The 16,483-nt window shown below is 33.7% G+C and overlaps 1 protein-coding gene and 1 long non-coding RNA gene across 14 annotated transcripts; one reads left to right on the forward strand and one right to left on the reverse strand.

Moving 5' to 3' along the window:
- Positions 1–249: 249 nt before the first annotated feature.
- On the reverse strand, positions 250–8,437 carry LOC107263128 (protein phosphatase inhibitor 2). 2 transcript variants are annotated; one of them, XR_003058388.1, is made up of 5 exons: positions 8,121–8,437; positions 5,441–5,605; positions 5,277–5,353; positions 4,719–5,170; positions 250–2,792 (listed from the first exon to the last, which is right to left on the reverse strand). XR_003058388.1 is itself a non-coding variant. In XM_015730007.2 (4 exons), the coding sequence occupies exons 1-4, from the start codon at positions 8,198–8,200 to the stop codon at positions 4,926–4,928; spliced, it is 567 nt and encodes a 188-aa protein (XP_015585493.1). In that variant the 5' UTR covers positions 8,201–8,437; the 3' UTR covers positions 252–4,925. The 2 variants fall into 2 exon arrangements, 1 of the variants encoding a protein (XP_015585493.1); XM_015730007.2 differs by having other exon boundaries at positions 252–5,170.
- Positions 8,438–8,590: 153 nt separating this feature from the next.
- LOC107263129 lies at positions 8,591–16,121 on the forward strand. Of its 12 annotated transcripts, none has more exons than XR_003058391.1 (7): positions 8,591–9,017; positions 9,555–9,618; positions 13,059–13,243; positions 14,495–14,749; positions 14,842–15,458; positions 15,572–15,697; positions 15,804–16,121. It is a non-coding gene; the product is annotated as an uncharacterized LOC107263129 (long non-coding RNA). The 12 variants fall into 12 exon arrangements; XR_003058396.1 differs by having other exon boundaries at positions 14,842–15,009; positions 15,077–15,697; XR_003058398.1 differs by having other exon boundaries at positions 14,495–14,753; positions 14,842–15,697.
- The last annotated feature ends 362 nt before the right edge of the window (positions 16,122–16,483 follow it).

The raw sequence follows: 16,483 nt of genomic DNA on the forward strand, positions 1-16,483 counted from the left end.
ACTGAGCTTACAAGCTATCACACTTTGATACACTTTCCTTTTACTTAGCACAATCGAGAGATACAATATATCCATTACATAGGTAAGTATTAATATAATCTATATCGTCACAATACCCACCGAGCATCAGAAACGTAATATTTTTCAAAATTAATATACGACGTAATTTTTAATAAATTTGCGAAAAAAAATTTCTAATCACAATTCCATCGCACGTTCCCTTTCACGAAGAAAGACAATATGATCGAATATCAATATTAGTTCTCTATTTATTTATAATCTCGGCAATTACAGTGTTATAATTCTCATAACCGTTTACGGCTCTTATTTACATACATTTTTCCTTATTGTTATTAATCATCTGTTAACATTTATACTCGACAGCGTATACGTTTACGCATTATGATAATCTTGAAAACTAATAGCTACGTAACACTATTGGAAGGCTTTTCTTCACTGTCCTCCCAATATCCTCGCGTTTCGGGAAGAAACCACGTGACAAACGAGTCCCGCAACAATTCCAATAATTAGGAATCGTTCTAAGGATTTTTTTTTTTTTTTTTTTTGGAACGCATCAAAGGCTATCAAGTGTTGCAGCCCCGTCTAGTCGAGTTATCTATTAAATAATTGTTGTACGGCTCGAAAAAAAGGGAAATATCTGTAACAACCTTTAATCAGCATTCTGTATAGAAATTCCTAGAATCCTTTTAATCAGAGCGATCGCTACGATCTTTCAGTAGACAACACACCGTTTCTCTTAGGTTAGCATCATTTCTCATTTTACCCGTAATTCGAGTCACCGCAATCAATGTACATTCCATTTGACACAATGAATTTGTTTGTGACACTTGTAAAAATTCTATCAAACTCTCAGGACGTTCCGTAACATTTAATGATTTTCTTCTTCTTATTATTTCATCCGACTTTACATCGATTTACATCAATTTTATGAGTGACTTGTCATTTAAACACCGCGACTCTAATTATCGGGCTAATTACACAGCGTTCTGCAAAATCATTGATTTTAACGAACAACGCTAAAATTCTAGCTGACGTTAAAATTAGTCTTGTTCCTGAATTTATTTTTCATTCTTAATATTTTTATTTTACTTTTTTTTTTCGGAACGAGTATTATCTTCTTTAACGTGTCGATCTTAAAATTGTTAATTGAACATTTGAAAGCGCCTATAGCCATTAACATTTATAAAATATTTTATACGTGCTACTAAGCGTAAACGGTTATTGGCATATACCACGTTCCAAAAAAGTCTCAAAGAATACACGTCTAATAATATTAATTTTTTAAAACCGATGAAGTTCTTAATGCGTAAGCACTATATTATGAAATACGAAAGACGTTCGTTAATACTATTTCACTTTACCGCAATCTTTCGAGTATAGCGATTCTTTTTGTAGTTTCTTTTTTTATATATAAGTTTTGCACGCTACGTTCAAAAGCATTATATTTCGCTTACGTTTATCGAAATTGAGGGAAAAAATACAAAAGTTTCATAAAAGATACAATTTCTTCGAATTCGCACAAAAACCTCTTTTAATCAAGTTTAATTAGTCGTAGGACTAACACAGGATGTAGAGAAGAAACTGAATTTGAATGTTTTTTATATATCGACAATTATTTTTGCGTCGATTGATCTAGATGACTGATCATTGGTATAGCAAGAAGTATCTATATACATATATATATATATATAGGATAATTGATCGATCAGATTCACACTACAATTTTGTGAAAAAGAAGTTGGGTATTTGGTCCGAGTATCACAAGGTACCAAGAGATATTTCATTGATATACTGATCGTCCACCAAAGTGACTCCCATCAGCTTTCTGCTGGTTTTCTCAAAAAGAAAAAAAGAAAAAATCCTACGTATGATTTATGCATAGCGCACATTTTCTCTTAATATAATATGAACATGAAATTCGTACGAAGTATGTTTTCTAGTCGTTAGTTACAGCATATCGATATCCTTCCAATGCATCCGAAATGTCGAAAACAAAATTACGAAAAGCGATACTTGTCATTCTCCACTTAATCAATCATTCAGTTTCAACTAAGAAATTCAATCATTAGGTTTCCCGCATTTACGCATACGCTTCGTTTTGTTGTTAATAGCAATCTTATCATTCTGGTCTTATCAGTACCTTTTTGGCTCAATATAATGAAATTTTACTGTTCGAGGCCGTCGGAATTACGAATATTTTCGAGTGTCACATGAGATCTGACATTTTTGTGAAGAAAAAAAAACTTCGTGTGTCACGGAAGATTAGTCCACGTGAATTAGATAATTACAAATAGAAAAATGTCTTCATTATTCAATCTGGACAGATATCTTAGTCTACGTAGATAGATCTTTACCTATTCGTTGCCGATACTCTTGTACTAAAATTTTCAAAAATTTTTATTAATCAAGTCAATCTCGAGCAAAAGTCCTCTACGGATACAACCTTGCTTTATCCACATATGATTTTTAAACATGATCTGTGACAAGTGAAAAGCGGCGAGTGTTAACAAAATGAAATTGAGATAAAATGAATCATAAAGCAATTATATATTGAAGGGTAGATATTCTTGTGCATACTAACTACAAAATTTCCTTGAGGGATTCTTTTGGATCTTGTTTTGCAATTTCCAGATGATTTACTTTTCTTCGTATATTTACGGTCTAACTTTCACAGCTGCTTGCGATATACCGAAAATCCACCACCACATCCCGAACAACCGACTATTCTTGATCCAGACTGAACATTATTATTGGCTTTGTCGACATTCCCTCTATTGAAGAATATGAAGAACAAATTAGATATTTCTTTGATACTTAACGTAATGACAAAGAAAAACAATATCCTGAGTATCCATTAATAGCGATATCTAGAGTAGCTGCCATCGTTGCGAATACTATGATTCAAAAAATACTATAGGCCCATGTGAAACAGTTGTACAATTTTCGCATGAAATTCGTATAAATAAAACAAATTAATCTTGGAAACATCGGGATCAAGTTCACGTAAAACTTAGTATATCGAATTTGTTGTACGTAGATGCCTCGTTAATTATTATCAACGCGAAAGGAACGTCTTAATATCTAACATCCTGATTTGACCGTGTACAAGATCTACCAAACATAAGGAGGAATATAAATTGTTTATAAACAAAAGTAGGATTAATTAAATTAGTCATTTAATTACGTAAAATTAGGCGCGTGACATGTTTCTCGGATCAATTTTTCGAAAAGAAAAAGAATATCGTCCCTCTCGAAATTGAGATTTACGCGAGTTAAGATTAAATAGACTTTTTATACCAAACTGATACAAAGGTGAGACGCAATGAGATTTAACGGCGTGGAGTGGAGGAACGTTTATCTAAAGAATATTCTATTGAATAGAAAATGATTTCTGATAAACTAAAAAGAATCACAGAGACTTCATCGTTCGAGAGCGTATTACGTTGCGCTTATTATTGCTGTCTGTTAATATATTACTTTTATATGAATGAACAACGTCAATAGACTTTATAGCACGATTTAATTGTGAAGTTTATACGCTATTTCAAAATAATCAAAATCTACTGCTCACAATTAGTTCTAAACACTGTACGAGAATATAGAAATTAAAAAATTTTTTTTTATAGTTTCTCATGAGTTTGTACAATGACTGTCAAAAATTTTGTTTTATTTTAATGACATCAGCGAGGCCTATTATGCTTTTATGAATGCTAATGATCAAACGTTCCCATCTATACTAATTAAATAAGACGGTACGTTATGGATCGTCTAAGAGCAAAATATGTTTTCCAGGGGTAATCTTCTTATGGTTTTCAATAAAAACGAGTCCTCTAGATATTTTACTGGTAGATCGACTACAATGTTAGGAAGAGGACTTAACTGACACGAGTGATAATCAAGATAAGACTTGCTAGAAACGATACAGATATTAAATAACGAATGATACAGGTAAAAACAAACGAAAGATCGAAGCATGAATGTATGTATAAATATGTTTATCTACTTGAATCTTGATCGTAAGTGATTAATTAATGAACTTCATTGTTATGCATAAACTATGCATCTTCTCCAAAATGCAATAATAAATCTATTAATGGACAGCCTACAACAGCAGGTGTATAAGTTGTGGAGTACCTCGACGTGTTTTCTCTTTTTATACTTTTAGTATTCTGTAATCTAAAAAAAACTACTTTGAAAAAATGTACAGCAATGATCGTATGAACATATTGCGCGCTATGTTTCTTTCCTTTGAAAATTTAAAATACACCAATAAGTGTATTGTTTAGACGTAAAACCGGCTGACACATAAATATATATTTTTTGAATCGACATCTCGCACCTTTTCCGCTTCATGAGGAATGGATTTACATAGAAACAAAAGAAATGAAAATACAAAAAATCCCACTGGGTATTTTAGAACGCCTGATTATAATGAAAGAAAAAAAAAAGGGATTCTAGCTGAAACGTTCAAGTTGATACCCTTTTATATGTATCCAAAATGTATCTATTCACATTACAAATTAATAATTAATGATCACTGACAAATATTTATAATCGATCAAGAAAGCTCACTAAAAATTTAAATCCATCCCATTACCTTTCTCGCAGATTAGGCACGTAAGGCCGTATAATTGCTTCGTAACGCCACGCGTTACATAATGGAATATCATTTTAAAAAGAAATTCAATAATACATACGCTTCTTTAAGAAATCATATCGCATCCCTCAATGGAACAAAGTCGTATCATCGATACCTTTTCACAGCACTAATACGGATCTTCACTGACCTCGATAATAAAGTCACTGAAACGTGCCGATCGATCGAATCAAAAATAGAAGAAAGAAAAGTATACAAATTTCCCCCTCTATGGACGATTTCTGTTTTTCTCAGCTATTTCGAGTAACTAATCTGACTTCAATTCGGAATCACGCACGCTATCACAGGATGGCACGCACTTGGCACGAGTCTTTGAATTTTCTCCCTCGTCGTCGTTATTATCCTCATTGTTTAAGTCCACCTTCTCGTCTTCATCCTCATCTTCGTCCTCGTCCTCGTCGCTCTCTTCTAAAAGCTTCTTTCGCGCTAATTGAACAGCCTGCCATTCCTGATAGTGACCCTTTCTCTTGGCCTCGAAAGCTTTTCTTTTTTCTAAATCAGAAATAAGTTTATTTAAATATAGCAGAAAAGTAAAAGGTATAAACTATAAGCAAGATAAACAAATATATATTTACACACATATGATAGTACAACTGACCTCTTTCTTCGGGCGTCTCCTCGTCCTCTTCATCGCTCGATTCTTCAAATATTTTCGGTTTATTACTCTTGGCCAACCTTGTGTAATTAAATATCAGTAGTATCTTCACTGATTGCCAATTTATTTATAACGGTATCATTATACAGAATTCATAAATAACTTACTTCGAGGCAATGGTGGTCGAGTCTAATTGATCCTGTTTATTTTCAACACCATCGTAATTATATGGCGTTTTCGGTTCGTCAATTTTCATGTGGCCATAATCCTTATCTGGTGGATGAAGAGTGGCTATAATGTTCATCTCGTCCCATTTAGTTTCCTTATTTGGTCTGCAGTACATTTAATGGAAATCAATCTTTAACCACGCTATATAAATCTGTGTGATCTTATACAGGTATGAATAAAGGTGTGAGAGGTCAGAGATAAGTTTGCAACTACATAAGCATGTATAATTCATAAATGTAGTCGATCCATGAGTTCAACTTGTTTTTTTGACAGATTGCAAATAATGGGGGTTTCAATGAAATTACAGAAATAGTTGTTGATATTGAGGAATAAAGTATCAGTGAAAAACCTTGCGCCTGCATAATTTGTAATAAAAATATTATGCACAGCCATGTGTGATTTGTTAAGATTGCATTGTTTGCAAACTGTCAAAATACTACATTGATCTCGTGGACAGACTGTATCTCTAAATGCAATCTGCATATAAAGCAAATGATAATGGTCGATAATATAGAATGGACTTATGAAAGTAGAATGGAAAATACGATTGTATATAATTTTATTCACATAAATCGTTTGACGGAAAGGAAAAGGAAACGTGATAAATATCCGCAGTATTAAAATGCATCAGGAAATATATTTAAATACAAAGAATGAATTTTATATAGAATACAAAAAATCGAATGCATAATCGGACTTCGGGTATTATCGTATATTTTTGCAAAAATTCGAACACTCGTAATTTTTTAAGAACATTCGAAAATAAGTTTGGCACGCATGCATCGCAAGTAATTACATCTAATTTACTTCATAAATTATCGTTGTTATGATATGATAATGATATATTACAAACTAAACAAATGTCATACTTGTTTAACTAGATATACTTCTTGCAATTTTAGGTATTCTTTGAGCTAAAATATCCTCCGATATTTCAATATCAAGAGTTTCCACATTTTGGTGTGAACTATAATGGCCACAAATCCAATCATGTAGTTCCTATCCCTGTGCAACCTGTCAATATCTATCAACTCCACGCAACGTAAACACAAAAGCTGTTATGGTTTGTCGTTATCGGAGGCTAGCGTAGCCGCTAATACGTTTCCCTACATACATAAAATGAGCATACACGTATATTTATTATGTGCTTTGATTTGCGCCAGGCAATGTAAACAAAAATATAATGAGAATCGTTTGCAATAGCATAAGGAAGTATCTTTTTGAAAATCATCTTTGTGATTACTATAGAAACGTATAGATGTATAGATGACCATGCATTAAAAATATGGAACGATTACAAGATAAAACGTATTTAATATTCATTGTCACATTACTAATAAATATGTAAATAGGTGATTCGTACAATAATCGTGAAATACTTTCCACTAGAGACAACTATAGCAAAACAGCTTGCATCTGCATTCTCTTTCATTCATCAATTGACATTGTCTCTACTTTGCGCAAGCTAGTCCCATTTAACTTCTATTAGTGTGAGACTTTTATTCTTGTGCAATACAATCTCTTGGTCGGTGATTGTCTATAGTGAAGATTATGAGCCAAATTCAAAAATGATACTTTATCATAATGTACTCTAGGTAGTTACAATAAGCAAGCAAATCATTTTTTATGTAATATATGCAGGATTTATTTATGACAAAGTTGAGTTTTGCTGATTGTGTAACAAGTAGTATACTAAACCGAATGTAATAACAATTACTGATATCCAAATAAGTCATGGAACTGTTATCGATTTATGGTTTGCAATAAGTTAAATGGTAATGCAGCAATTAGAACATCATTTTGTATATGGCAATTAGGAGTATTAGATTTATTTGATAACTTTCTATTTCACAGAATTGGTAATACCCTTGTGGAAATCAAATTATAATAAAAACAGTAGGGATGGTGAATAAATTTTTCTCTAAGGAAATATCTAATCCAATTGACCAAGGCCATTCTATTTTTAACATATTTTAAAACATGGTGTGGAAAGGTTAAACCCAGATAAATTATGTGAAGAATTTAAACCCATATTATTAGGGATTAGTTGACCTTTACCATTTTAATTAGCAATTAGTGATTCGATAAGCATATATTGAATACTGTTATACAAAGATATGGATCGCAGTTGGTTAATACAATCGTTTTATGGACTAATAAAACAGAGAAAAATCATATTGCGATACTGATTGATGTGCATAAATAATCCGATCGTAACACAGATGTCTATAACACAATAACTTATATTTGTTCTTCTAATTACGGTAATTTCATTATAAATCAGTGGACAGACAATTATTGTATTATTCACATCTGCCCACATCCAGTTAAGAAGCATGCAGTCACAGATTAAACTACCTAAATAACTATGAAATACTTCAAAGTTAAACCAGAATTCTGATGTAACAATGGTAAAAATCAAATCAAAACATTAATGCTTTTATACAATGTACCACCTGCTCTATTGAAAATCATGCAAATAGAGAAAGCAAAATCGTATACACTTATCTTATTGATTTTAGAGTTAATAATCAAGCATTTTATTCATTTTGTGATGATTTTTAGGTTAGAATCATAATAATTTCGGAACAGAAGATAATAAGTCCTGTGATTGCTCACCTAGGCGCCTCTTGGTTGTCAAAACTACTGGATGTCTTTAAGATTCCTTTAGAAGGTCGCTTTCCCAAATTCTCAGCCATTTTTCATGTGTCTCTCGTCTGCATGCGGTTTTCAATCACATTTGTCGTTTCAAATATATTCAGTCCGTACACGTCGTAACCCTCCGCTTCACCTCGCGAACGAAACAGTGCGTTCACGCTAAATTTTCTGTCTCAAAAGGTGAATAATCCTCTGCGCATAACCACTGCGCATTGGAACAATGGCGTCAACGAGGTTCAAAAGCGGTAAAATGACACTACCGTATCAATAAAGATCATATTAGGGGGCCCGTAAACAAATTCATAATTTCTGTCCTTAATATAAAGGTAAAATAATGGATTTCTTTTTAGTCCCTCTAATATTACTAGTAATATTGCTGTTGGCTGAATTTAAATGACCCAACACACCCATGTATCCTGTGCTACGCGATTCTACTATGTAGAATATGTCTATATATAGCATGTTAATTCCTAAAGTCGACCTGTAGGTACCCAGAAGAATCTGATTTGCATCACACCGTATCCCGTAAGATTCACGACATTGTGTGTAGCACACGACTGTTACACATGATCCCAGGCATAAACGTTCAGTAAACGTTTGCGATTAATTCTCGGCACTGGAAAAATTCCATGATTTAAGAGTCCTATTCGCGACGTATTATTAGCTCATCAGTAACGACTGAGCACAGACGCACGATTGAACACCAACTATCGACCAATGGTACAACACGTCTACAGAAGCCCTATTCTCAAAATTAACAGTGAGTTGACGCAGCTGGTACTTTGTCAATTTCGATAACACTGGCTTCAGTCATTACTGAGCTATAATTCAATCTGCGAGTGTTCGTAATGTCCGATGGTGAGTTCTTATTTATATGAAACCAAATTTTGTAGGATGTTTTAGCTATTTATCTCTGTTTTGAACGTACGTGTGTGTTATATAATTTTGCTAAGTTGAGTGAACAACTCAACAGATTGTAAGCGCAGTCGGTAATTTATCGACACTGAACTGCATTCATTTTTGTTACCGACTAATCTTGAACGTTATCATACAAAAAATTGAATACCAATGACTTCATCGATTATGGCGCATTTTGTAAGTCAGAAAAAAAATTGTAGTACATCAGCGAAGGCTTAGTTCTTATCAAGTATTACAGAAGAATCGTGTAAGTTGTATGAATTTTGGTTTAACTTATAAATCGTCCACAAGTGGAATAATTAATACAATTGACTAGGTTAGTGTCTTTAATAAATAAGGTAAGAATATGCATGCCTTCCAAATACGCCAGCTGTTACATTCCGTATGATAATAGTTATCAGATAGTCTTTTTTTAATATTCTCATACCATTATTTTTCTTTACAATTTCACAAACTACTACGTGCGTTTTCTTGCAGAAAATTGCATCGCAAAATGTGACAACCCCTTGATCGATTTACACAACTTCGTTGAAGTGTTACGGTAAGATTTACGAAGTGAATTTCAGGAGATAGATCTATTTATAACGTGTCTCATGGGAGTCTGTAGGATTGGCAATCGTTCGCCCTCGTCATGTTTTCATTGATCTTAAATTTTCACTTTTCTAACATTTTCTCCTCTCTATCAAGTTTAAAATAACTCGTCCACGACACTTCGTCCCATTTATAGATACACCATAAAACTTCGTCTTAATATCTTCGATTTTTATACCTCTCAATCGACAAACAATTATGGACTCCTTTCTCGCTAAATAAAAAATTCTCAATGGTCTTACACGGACTCGACAATTTCATTGTCTATGTAATAAAAACGATATATTACGAAGAAATATCGTGCGATTATAATACAGAGCAGTAAGCACACACAATCCTTTACCTTTTTAATTCAAAAATAGTCTTTCCAAATAAGTATCTAAAAATAGTATCGTCCATTCTAATTATTAAACTAACAATAAGTTAGCTTTTACAGATCCTATGTGCTATGATAATTACTATATTAATAAAATTATACAAAATTCTAGTTTTAAGCGATTCAATCAAAAAATGTAAAAGATCTCGCACTCCGTGCAACCAACGGAGAAAATTAGGATGTACGATACAAGATTTCAAATCGAGATATAGGGAATTGCGAAACATAAAAATTCTAGAAAGTGTCAAATTCTGTATCATATATATATATATATATATACCGCCACTACTCTCACAGAAGTGGCGCAGTAACATTATCAGAATTTATGAGTTCTGAATTTTCACAGAATCACGCGTTAGCAATATCAGAATTTCAAGCGTTACACATGTTCGTGACACATCATTTTCCCTCTAATACGACCTAATAAACAGCCTAATGTTAAAACATGGTAATAATAATATAGTAAGAAAATAGGCTTGCGTATAAACAGTATCTTTGGATAACTATAAGCTGATGGATTAAGTAGAGTCGATGTTTCATGGTAATCTTGAATTATGTTAGGCTTAACCTTAAATCCGGTCCCCGTGAATATAATGGCGATGCTGTTAATAATGTCGTCAAGTCGAGCCGGTTGATTTACCCGTAAAGTACTGGCTGGCATCATCTTCAGATATATTTGTGTTTCAGTGACAGGATATATAATTACAAATGTAATATATAAACGTATACAATGCAGTAACGTGGATATTATACTCTAAGCTTAGCAAATATCCTTACCTTGAAATTTCACGGTTTTGAAACTGTGCCTATAGAAAATTTCAAGCGGCAAGGTTAACGGGTATACATATTTTGTTAATTGAATTAATTACTGTAGCAGCGCTTATCGTGTTACCCATTTTGAGTTTAGACATTTGTGTAGGAAAAAATTTGACAGGCTAATTGTGATGTAAATTCTTACAAATATTTATTTTAATATTAATTTTTTCTTTCAGAATTTTAAGTGGATTTTTAGGTGATTTTTTTTACTACACAGAAGCTAATTTCAGTTCCTTAACTTATCGTGGCCGAAGAATGTTTTCCGCTTAAAAGATGCGAGAATTCGAGAAGAATTTTAATTATTAGGGAAATTATGGTATATTTAATAAGAGTTACGATGAGGGGAGGGGGCGTGAACTTCTGTTTTTTGATTTTGATTTTTGTACTTCTACTGGGTATACATATGTAGTCATATGTAGTCCTTATGCGTGTTGACGTTCGTTAGAGAATTGACTTACCGCAATTACTTGTAACAGCTGACGGCAAAGTTTCAGGGAAAATTGTTAATTTTACGAAACTTTAAACGCCTGGCAAACTTTCCTTTCTCGCAATTTTAACTTATGTTATTAGAGGCAATAAGTTTTAATTACCTGAATTAACAAATGAGGAACGTTCATTCTGACTGCGTTAACCTCATAGTGTCGCTTTATTTTGTACGGTTTGCACGTTGGCTGATATAATAATTAATCACCGTTCTCTTGTTTCTCATGTTGTTCGTTACCGTCACTCGTTAGAGAAAATTGTGGCGTTGTCATTAACTTCGGTGACTTAAAGCAAAAATGAGTTTTTACATTTTGTAATGATTTTTGCTTAGTATAGAGGATTATTGCGCGCGATTATTTTGAGAAAAATAGATTTGAGGTGCCAAGCAACCAATTGACACAACCGTTTTTCCAAAACCAACCAAATTTTGAATTAATTAGTTCTTTCATAAATCAGTTAGTTAAATCCGAAATATAACGAATCCTTCATAAGTACATCACATTACCTCTAAAACAATTACAATTTTCAGGAGTAAAATAGTCCTATTCGATATCCACCTGTCTAACTTCAAATTCAAATACATTTTTCAAAATCGACCACTTTATTGAAAGAAAAAAAAAAATAGTCGATTAAAACCTCACATGGATTATTTACTGCACGAAATGGAGAACGTAGCTTATATATGTAAATTAAATGACAAAATCAAACTTTATCCTACAATAATTTGCTATTATTATATATTTGATAGTTTGTCAAAATTCCCTATAAAATGATTGTAATTCGCGACACAGAGATTTATTTGATTTATATTCACTTTATAACAATAATAAAATGTTCCCTGTTTGATCCTATCGTATTTTCCAATTGAGATATCAAAGTCGTTTATTTCTTTGTAATTGACATGTATCAATATTTGATGTAAAAAAAAATTTCACTGTCACGTTTCACGCTCGCGTCTCTCTGTAACTTGAATTTCTGTATGATAATAGATAAAAAACTGACAACGAAGAACGTGACCGGTGGCCAACGTTTTTATGTGTCTCTCAGTAAGAGACGTAAATTTAATGGTCGTTCCCTTCGCCGTCGTGGAATCATCCCTTCAAAATTTAATATCCACTAAATCGCAAGGGACGCCAAACGAATGTACACGTATAAGGTCGGTCGATTGTCCCAATTCTAGACGGAAATCGATAGCAGCCCCAGAAAATTTATTTTAAATGTAGGTAGTGATGCGGTCGTACTTGTCATTAAAAACTCTACGGAATTGTCGACATCGTGACGTACAGTAAAAAGAAGACTAGTGAATTTGAAAATAATTAAAAGAAACATTCCAAATTTGGGTATAAATGAAACAAGGGTTATTTTGAATTTCGTAAATTATTCATATTTATTTAATTTACCAGTCTAGATTGCATGATATTATTAAAAATTCTAATTGTCTTCTATCGGTCCACTCCATGACGTCTAATCGAAAAACGTAGCATCTATAAATGAAAAATGAAATTTTATACAACAGTTGGATAAGACACTCTTCCTTATATCTTGTAATCCCATGGGCGAGTGCTGTTGACTCAAATACTTAAACCAAAATTTAGAAAAATCCCAGCACGTTTCTCCTCATATTTTATCTCGTCCCCTAATAAGCTGCGCCGATTCAACAATGTCTACAGGCGTCCTGAAAATATTTGAGGAATAATTAAAGAAGATATTAAAAGGTTCCACAGGTGACAGTCTTCTGGCATTCTTTATTGCACGAGGTAAAATAGCAGGCCTGCTTCTGCTTTTGCTGTACTGCGATACTAGTGAAATATTGGCTTATACAAGGACATTGAAAATATATACGGTCATCATTCACATGGTTTCACGTGGAAGGCCGATACATTAGTTTCAATAAAGAAAGGTAAATTGAAATATATATATATATATTACCTTTGTTAAGTTATAAATATTTAAACTGATCAAGCCTTATTCTTCGCAGGTACTAACAATAAGAATGCACATCCCACTGCAGAGCCAATCTCTAATTGGAATGCGTGCTCAACATTCCCCAATGCTCGGAGCAATTCCTACATGCATACAGATGCGATCAGTAATATTACTGTTATAGCAGATAAATATTCGAACGTGACGTAATAATACTGCAAGCACAGTCAATCGTCTGTAACGTACTCTGGATTAATAATATTGTACTAACACGGAGGATGAATTAATACGTTTAGCTGAATTATGGAAAACAATTTTGCCATTTAAGTAGATGTCATTTACACGAGTTTCTATACAAAGTAGACACAATGTGGTAATTCGATGGAATCATGCTGTGTCTTATCCGAGTCCTTTTTACAATGGCAATATAGTAGCATTATTTCCAAACGCGAATGGAAATGGGGGCTGGCTTTGTTTTCTACGATATTGCAGTCTCCTTTCTCGTTGACCTGATGTAGGTTTAACGTAGGACGTGTGTTTGAATTAACGTCTGGAAATAGCGGTAGGCTTTCACCATGAAATTACCTTAAGAAGTGATACAGCTGACAATTACGTGGGTCGTGGTTCACAGAAATGAAAGTAGGAATTGTAGCAGGGTTTTTGGGTCGAGGGATGGAGCAATAGGGCGAGATCGTCGGTAATAAAGAGAACTCGTTATTTTCTTTTGACTTATCCTGCTATACCGATTATTCACGCAATTCTTTGCTCATTGCGAAACCAGAGACAGTTTTGCGATAAACTTAACGCTCGGTTCTGGCAGGATAATTATCAGGGGTCAGTGATAAAACGTGTCAAAAGTTTTACCATTGACGGTGAACTTCCAGTATTACGAACTTTTTATATTCTTTTATGGCACGATGTAATAATCCAATACGTATGTTAAGAAATATTTCTATTCGCTCTACGGTGACTTGCTTTCTTATCGATTCTTGAAAACGAGGGCTTTCTTTATCGTTTGGCGGTTCTTCAGATGGTTTTCAGTTTCTTTTGAAATGGTAAACCCAAAGGCAGCTTTTATACGTGCTATAGAACTAATGGATCTTGCAATCCCATAGATTTCTCTATGCCTCGTTTGCAGCTATGAAACAGCAAATAGCAATCGATAGCGTCGTGTAAGATTGTGATAGAGATATGGATTGCTTTGGAATTGCTTTATTTTTTTTTTCAGGAAGTTTCTATAGCGAGAAAAAATTACTAGGGTGATATTGCGTGCCGCACGATAATGTGAGAATCTTTTATGAGGTTCGGAACACTGTATCCATGAACAGGAAGGGGAGGACAAGTTGGTATTACTACTACTGGTGCTACTGTATGATACAAGAGATAAATGCGCCAGTCAGATTGAAAATATGAGTAGCAGCAATGGCAATGGCAAACATCATAAATAATCGTTCCAGACAATTACGATGTGGAAAGTCTTCTGGTAGGTATGTCGAGTGGGGTAGATATACCTTGACTTGATGCGTGAATTTTTCTATTTTATGTGTATTTATTTTATTACATTAATAATTGCAGGACACTTGAATGAAGTTATGACACTGTTTACCTCTGTTGAAAGCATCTATGGGTAGCTTACATGAAAATTGATGGTAATGAGAAGATGACGTGAAAATGGGAGATTATGGCATGAACGAGAACGAATATAAAAAACTTTCTCATTCTGATCTTCCCCTCTTTCCTATTGTAACAGATTTTCTTTCTCTCGGCTGCTACGTTTTATGCAAATTATGACCATTTTTTTTTCGCAAAGCGTTAATCTCGAGCCAGGTGAACTTACTTAAATCCACGAAGTTGCCACGTGCCGTCGTAGAATGAGAGACGTCGACCTCATTTGGTCCTCGTTCGCTGAAGGATTATTACGCCTGAATTCATTCGGGAATGAAATGGCATCGATCAATCACCACTTCTTTTTTATCATCCACTTTTTCATCCTAACCCTTGGTGACACAGTAAAACTCAACCTCTGCGAATTTCGAGTCAGCAAGGGACGCAATGGGATGCTTAATCGTATCGATTAGATTTATAATTTCTAACCAACCCTTGATCGAATCATTATAGGATCTTACTTCAACATACTCAAAAAAGATGTGCTCGACAGGCCTCTTCTATTGTCTGTTGTCAAATCAATTAATGTAATCATATCAATATATTCCTTAATGTCAAAAAATTATATTCGTCAATGTAATGCTCTTATGACTTTTTAAAGATTAATCTGTGTTATCCTAATTATCTCGATTACTTATAGAATGAAGAAAATGACTGGGATGTTCTTCTTTCACGCTGAAATATCCACATTCCCTGTATCTATTCAATGGATTGGAGGGGTTCAAGGTTGAAAGTTTCAGGGATTTAGCATTTCAAGGTAGAAAGGGTTGGTATATGTATAGTATAATCAGCTGTGATGATGCACTGTCAGAGAGAGAAAAAATGATGTATGCAATATAACATAGTGCTCAATTTTTGTTTTCCTTTTACAGGGGCAGCAATCGCTATTACCTAAAAGAAATTGCTGATCATCAGCGTTCTAGCCAATTTCTGCTTCTGACGTCTAAACACATAAAATGACCCCAATTTACCACTGATTGACAGCCGATACCTTTTATTGGCATACATATCGTGGCTAAACAATATGCTCTCATCTTCGATCTCCTGATTTCTCAGTCGGCAAATAAACCCACCCTTATATGGTTCTGCGCTATATGCGTATAGAGCCAGTGGTGTTTTCTGTTTGCTATGGGAAAATATTGGCTCATTGTAAGCTCCCACTTCTCTTGACAATCGAGCACTACCCTATTCCACGTTGCCACCCTTTAGGTCCTTGCGACCCTGCTACCCTTACGAGCCTTTTCGACCTTCGCTAATTTCACAAACCCTGGCCTTTAAATTAGCTATCGATACATTATTCTCTGGGACTGAATATTTTCGAAGTGTTTGAGAATTTCTACTGTCTCGAAATTTTCAAGGTGTATCGTGAAAATTGGGTAATTAAACCGTAACTTCGATTTTATTTATCCCTTTCTCTTTCAACTAATTGTTATCTACACTAAGTTTTCAAAATATTCATTATTTTTATAGTTGAATAAATTTTTTTACATAAATGCAATACAAAATTGATTATAATTAGTATGTATAAACAATAGCCATTGTATTCACTATG

Source organism: Cephus cinctus, unplaced genomic scaffold, assembly GCF_000341935.2.
Source record: "Cephus cinctus unplaced genomic scaffold, Ccin1 Ccin1_scaffold0132, whole genome shotgun sequence".
In the NCBI taxonomy this organism is placed as follows: Eukaryota; Metazoa; Arthropoda; class Insecta; order Hymenoptera; family Cephidae; genus Cephus; species Cephus cinctus.